Raw genomic sequence first — 6,075 nt, 5'->3', positions numbered from 1 at the left:
TCTCTCTCTCTCTCTCTCTCTCTCTCTCTCTCTCTCTCTCTCTCTCTCTCTCTCTCTCTCTCTCTCTCTCTCTCTCTATCTCTCTCTCTCTCTCTCTCTCTCTCTCTCTCTCTCTCTCTCTCTCTCTCTCTCTCTCTCTCTCTCTCTCTCTCTCTCTCTCTCTCTCTCTCTCTCTCTCTCTCTCTCCCTCTTGCCTCTGTTTCCTCCCACCTTCTCGCCCCTGTAAGTCATTCACCTCCGCCTATTTTTCACTGCGACTGCCGCTGCTGTTGCTGTCGCTCGTGCAGATCCTGAGCACTACCCCTGCCGACTTTGTCTCGTTCGCGGAACGTCTAGAAGAGGCTCTCCTGTCCGAACAGGGGCAACACGTTGCTGTCGTTGGCTCTGAGGATGCATGCAACGAGGCGGAAAAGAGCGATCCAAGCCTCAGCCTCAAGGTTATCGACGTCTTCAACGAGAATGCCAGCAAAACAAATTCCCGCGGCATGCAAAACGACACTCAAGTCATTAGCGCTTGACGTGAAGCATCCCCTGCACACGAGATGCAAGTGTAGTCTGTCATGGACTCGCTGCAAAGGGCGTGTTCGCTACCGCCTCCGCGTACAGTGTCTGTTGCCTTGGCAAAAGTGGTAGTTCATGTTTGCTTGGTGTACGTGTCGAGACTTGGCATTGCCCGAACTCCTTCCCAAATTGGTTTCTGCACTTTTCTCACCTAATCCAGGATTATGCTCGTTCCTCTATAGACCTTTTCTTCCCCTCCCTTTTCTTCTGCCGACGTGTCGGCGGCTTTCGTTACGACACGCCCCTCTCTAGAGGCTTCCTTGGGCTCTTGGATGCCTCGCTGAGAAGGCGTTATGGATGCGAAAGTAGCAGGGAGGGAGGGGCAGTAATGCGGGGGCCAAATTTTTGGCAGCCACTCGCGTCAACTCGGAAAGTTACTCATTAGAAAAGTGTTACAGGGTAAAGCAACCAACGCCTGGGGGGATGGGGGGGGGGTTGCTGACAATTATGCGAGCGCGAGCTCCTGGCACACAGCCCTCAAGTCGAGCTCTATATATACCTATATATTATGTATATAAAACACACATTTATGCATATTCAGGTATACCTAAATATACGAAACGTCACTTCAAGAGCCCAAACATGTAGAAGGGGCTGGTTCGACTGGGCCACACTGGTGCAGCCCTTTCATTGGATGATGAGCTACCCTGCGCTAGATTTAAATACAGATGTACGGCTTTTTTCGGGGATTTCGAGCTCTCCATGTAAATCTAAAGAAGCCTTCGCATCCATTCACTCTAAGAACCACGCGGGAACCCGAAATATGCTGGCAGCGATGCTCCAAAACATGATTTCAAGTACGAGTCTATCGATCACTGAAGGAAGTTAGCTAGCCTCTTGAAGCCACCACGGCACCTCTCTGGAGAGCAGAAAGGAACGGAGAAAGGCGTATACTGTGCCCCTTGTGCGTCGCCTCTCCCTCCCCTGTGTGTTTTGTAAACTCGCTCAAGGCTAGGCCATGCCAGCAGTAAATCCGTGCCTGCCACGAGTTTACTGCTCTGCCCTGCTGCCTAAACATGAGACCCCCTCCCTTTGCACGTGTCCCTCTTGCAGCAGTCTGCCTGCCTGCCTGTCTGTCTCTCTGCCCGTCTGTCTGTCTGTACACCTGGGAGTAGGCTGACCCCACCCGCTGTCGTAAAAGCTCGCTGTCTACCGCCACGTGAGCGGCCTACTAACAATGTCAAGCAGAACACGCCCTCCCTTCCTCAATTTCCCTTCCCCCCCGCTATGACGACGCAAAGGACATGCTCCAACAGCCTTGCTGCCACTTCAGATGGAGGCACATATACACAACTGCCGCGCGCGAAGAAAGCAGGAGGAGCACGCATGCATGCATGCGAACAAGGTGCAGACGGAGAAGCGGATGTGGGGTCCACGATGGTGCTGAGCGCACTTATCTCTCTCTCTCTCTCCAGAAAGATCCCCTTTCCACTCCCCGCCTTCTCCCCTTCGGCGTTCACCCTCGTGCAATATCTCGCCTGGCATAGCGAGGCAGACTAGCGTCTCTGCAAGGCAGGCTCATCGCCTCTCCCCCTCACTTGTAGTACAGCCACGCAACGAAAAGGCCACCCCACATTAGAACCTGACTCCAGTTGATATCGAAGCGTGCTCGCTGCTTTTCGAGAGCCTTGTCCTCCTGCTCTGTCCGACGGTACTGTGCACAGCGCCATACCAAGACCCCCAAAAAATCACAACCCCACCCCTGCAACACACTCACCTCCATGCGCTATTCAGCTCGCATCATCTCTATGCACCACCCGCCTCGAACGTCGCTCCAACCCCCCAACCGAAGCACACACGCATGCACACCCTACTCCAACAATCGAACTACCCCACGCCTCAACGCGACCCCCTTCCCCCCCGCCTTTAACGGTAAATCAACAGCTAAATCCCTTACCTGCTCCTCGATGACTCTCTTGAAGTGCTCGCGCTGCTCCTCCGTTAGGCGCGCCGTAAAATTTTCCAACTCCGACAGATTTGGATTGTAAGGAGGCGCTGGAGCAGCGGTAGAAGGAAGGGTGGAAGCAGCCTGCTGGCTGCCGATATCTACCCCTGCGAGCCAAGCAAACATATGTATATATATATGTACATATATATATGTCTACACTCACATTCACGCACGTACATATACAAAGCCGTCGTCTCTGGCGAAGAAGAGAGGTGCTGCAAACAGCTACGCGCAGACAGACGGCAAAGCCGCCATACGATACAAGCCACGCAGAAACGGCCCCCACGAAAAAACACGGCAATCTTCGAATACTGAGTGCGTGCAGCTGCAAAAAGGAGCAGGCGGCAGCCCAAGACTTGGGTGATTAGACTGCTAAAAATTGATGACTGCTTGACGCGCGAGTCTTCTAGTACCTGCAGCCTTGGCACGAACGGCGGCAGATTGCAGCGTTTGCTGCTGCTGGCCCATGGCTTTAAGAGCCGCCACGGAAGGCGTGCCCATAGTCTTCAGGAAGGCTGAAAACACAGGCACCGAGGCTGTTTCGTTTTTTATGTACAGTATCCGCGCACGCATGTCTACGCCGCCACACAGGCGGACTGATGAAGCCTCGCGGAGGCACGCCACGCGCTCTCCACGAAGAGAAAGCGACACGCACGAAAGCTGTTTGCAGAGGAGAGAAGAAAGAAGCATGCGGCGTCCCCTCCCCCCCAAACCATTCGCGAAAAAGAACTTGGCGGAAGACAATGTAGCAAATTGCGAACTCCCTCCACAAGCTCCCAGCCCTCTCTCCCTTGCTGCACAAAAAATGCTGCACGCGTCCAAACAAGTTGGCAAGAGCACCCCGCACGTGCAGCCGCCAAGAGGCATCAACCCCCAGTGGCTTACAGGTGGCTCGAATAAGCTCTTGAGTGCGCTCAGTAAGAACGCGATTTGTTGATAAGAGGGCCTTTAAGACTGCCCAGTGGCGTGCAGGAACGTCACAAAACTGCCACGCCGCGAGGCAGAGACTACCAACGAGAACAAACGGGAAGAGAGCCCTGAAAAACTGACAATACAGCGCAGCCGCACAGACAGGCGCACCATGAAGTCGCCGAAAACGAGACACACACACCCCCGTTTTCGGAAGAATCCGAGTTCAAAGCAGCCAACAAGGCTTTTGACAAACTTTCTTAGCGGGAAAAACCGCGAGGCTACAATAGGAGGGCCACCACAATGACGCATGCAGAAAAGGGGCACGACCATTGCAAGAAGACGCCGCGAAACAGCGGAGTTCATGAACGAAATATGAAAAATAATCTAGAAACACACTGGGGGAAGAACTTAACGCAAGGAAACCAACCCACACTTACGTATGTGACGTATCTGTCTCTATGTGTAAATATGTATGTCTATGTACATATATGTATATATATATACATGTGTATGTATATCTAGGTAAATATATGTATGCACAGACATATTTACAGACAAAAGTCTCTCTGTGCGAGGGTCGTTGAATTAGTACCAAGATTTTTTCGAAGGGAAGGAGCTCTGAAACAAACGGCAGGAAGTTCAGTGAGTCGTCATCTTCGACAAAACGCTGCTGCAGCTCTACGCAAAAGACGGCGATACTATACACGAAAAATATCTATGCCACACACAAACACACATACATACATACACAAATCGGAAAAGCTCCTGCCTCTCTAGAGCGATGATGATTAAAGCAAGGCGCAAGGTCTAGGTGGCCTATGACAAGATTTTAATAGAACTGTGAGGAGGAAATGCAAACGCGCACCTATGAGAACGAGCAAACAGAACGTGCAGAGGCAACGCAAGCCAGGAACAGGAAAATAGCGACTGGGGGAGGAGGTGGAAGAGAGAATCGGCTCGACGGCAATGAAAGACACAGCGAGCAACGACGAGGAGGATCAGACATAAAAAACAAGGCAAGGGCACGAAACGATGAAGGAACATCGGCATGCGCATGCATACAAAGTAACACTATTGCAGCTGCACACCGAGTTCAACAGAGACAGCCGTTTACGTGTATCGACGCTTGATACATACATTCACACACACATGCCGTCTCACACATACGCACACCTAAGGGAGACTGCTTGCTTGCCACAGAGTGACGTTTATCCAGGGAGAAGTCTAAGACACGGAGAGACAGCCGCAGACGCACCGTTGAAAAAGCAGCAAACACAGTGATGGGGGGAAAATGAAGAGAGGAGGAAAAGAGGGGCGTGATAGCGGACAGACAGATCAGGAAGGTGCAAAGTACCTGTTTTGCGTAGGATACGTGGCTTGGATGGGAAAGGAGGAAGCCGACAGTGAAGCACAGCAGATGAACGGCAATAGACAGGCAAACTGCCATGATGGAAATCTTTTCGTCAACTTCTCCCACTGAGCGCAAACAGACAAATCCACACATATCCCTATATGCACACATTCAGCGTAGAAATCCTCGTTAGTCAGTGGCCATGTCTGTACAGACAGTGCGTGCAACTTGCACAGCCCACGCTGCCGCTTGGCGAAACTGCACCCCGCATCACACGCACCTTCTTTGAGATCTCCGAACCTGTCATAGAAACTCTTTCGGATGTCATGAGTCAGAACTTCCTGCGCCTTCTTTAAGTCCATGAAATATTCTTCAGGAGTAGACGATCCAGCGAGTGGAGGCATTAAGCCCGAGGCGGCAACCCTGTCGGGGTGGTATTTCTTGGAAACGTTTCGGTACCCCTAAAAAGGCAGTGGCATGCAAATCTCTCGAGCCCCTTCGTCACTCCTTCACACGTCAATAATCAACAACGCTCGAGTATGGCAGAAGAATAGAGGGGGGATAGAGGCACCGAGAGAGTCAACGATGGAGCCGCGGCGACTCTCAGAACCTCCTGCCATGGGAACGGCCGTTTCGCTCTTATTTGCAGACCTACTTGGAGAATATCGTTTTTACTCGCGTGAATGCCAACTTCCAACATCGCGTAGAAATTCACACGCGGTGTAGCAACAGGCAGATACGCCAAGTACATAAGCACCGCGCTCAATACTGAAATCGGCGAAAAAGCACAGATGCCAGAACGAAGACACGTCATGATGCGAGACGTGCTTTTTGAAAAACTCCCTCCCCCCTTGCAACCCCGTCTCGGCGTATGATGAGCAGTGAATCTCAGGGTGTGTGTGCCCCCATCTCTGCGGGGGGATTTCTGTAGGATCCTTTTTTCAGCGTGCAAGAGGGGAAGACCTCTTGAGGCTTTCCCTAAACCCTTGAACGGAGAAGGGGGGGGAAGGGGGGCTCCTTAACGCGCGCCATGTCCAACGCCTCGCTAGAAAGGATCTTTTAGTCGTGTTGCGTTCACAGCTTCGAGGAGCAGGCGAGACGCACCCGAAGAAGGAAATCGCACTGGTGTCTGCTGGTAATACGTGTAAAACAGAAACGAAAACTCACTTGGCTTGCGGAGGTACGACAGCCATTTTCTTTGTTGCTGAGGCAACAGCTGAGACACCCGCGGGGAGAGAAGCACAACTGTTAAGGCTCCATACAGCACCGACTGCTGTAGGATCTCGTCCGCTGACCCCAACAT

At 52.1% G+C, this 6,075-nt stretch overlaps 1 protein-coding gene across 1 annotated transcript; it reads right to left on the bottom strand.

Annotated features, from left to right (window-relative positions):
- Positions 1-2,095: 2,095 nt before the first annotated feature.
- On the bottom strand, positions 2,096-6,075 carry LOC34621578. The gene is made up of 9 exons (XM_026335357.1): positions 5,940-6,075; positions 5,428-5,540; positions 5,053-5,233; positions 4,863-4,897; positions 4,014-4,136; positions 3,395-3,554; positions 2,923-3,024; positions 2,459-2,613; positions 2,096-2,215 (listed from the first exon to the last, which is right to left on the bottom strand). Exons 1-9 carry the CDS (start codon positions 6,073-6,075, stop codon positions 2,096-2,098), a joined length of 1,125 nt encoding a protein of 374 aa, XP_026191142.1.

The sequence above is a fragment of the Cyclospora cayetanensis genome, unplaced genomic scaffold (genome assembly GCF_002999335.1).
Source record: "Cyclospora cayetanensis isolate NF1_C8 unplaced genomic scaffold, CcayRef3 CcayRef3_contig_66, whole genome shotgun sequence".
In the NCBI taxonomy this organism is placed as follows: domain Eukaryota; phylum Apicomplexa; class Conoidasida; order Eucoccidiorida; family Eimeriidae; genus Cyclospora; species Cyclospora cayetanensis.
The sequence above is the reverse complement of the archived record's forward strand: the minus strand, read 5'-3'. Positions and strand labels throughout refer to the sequence as shown.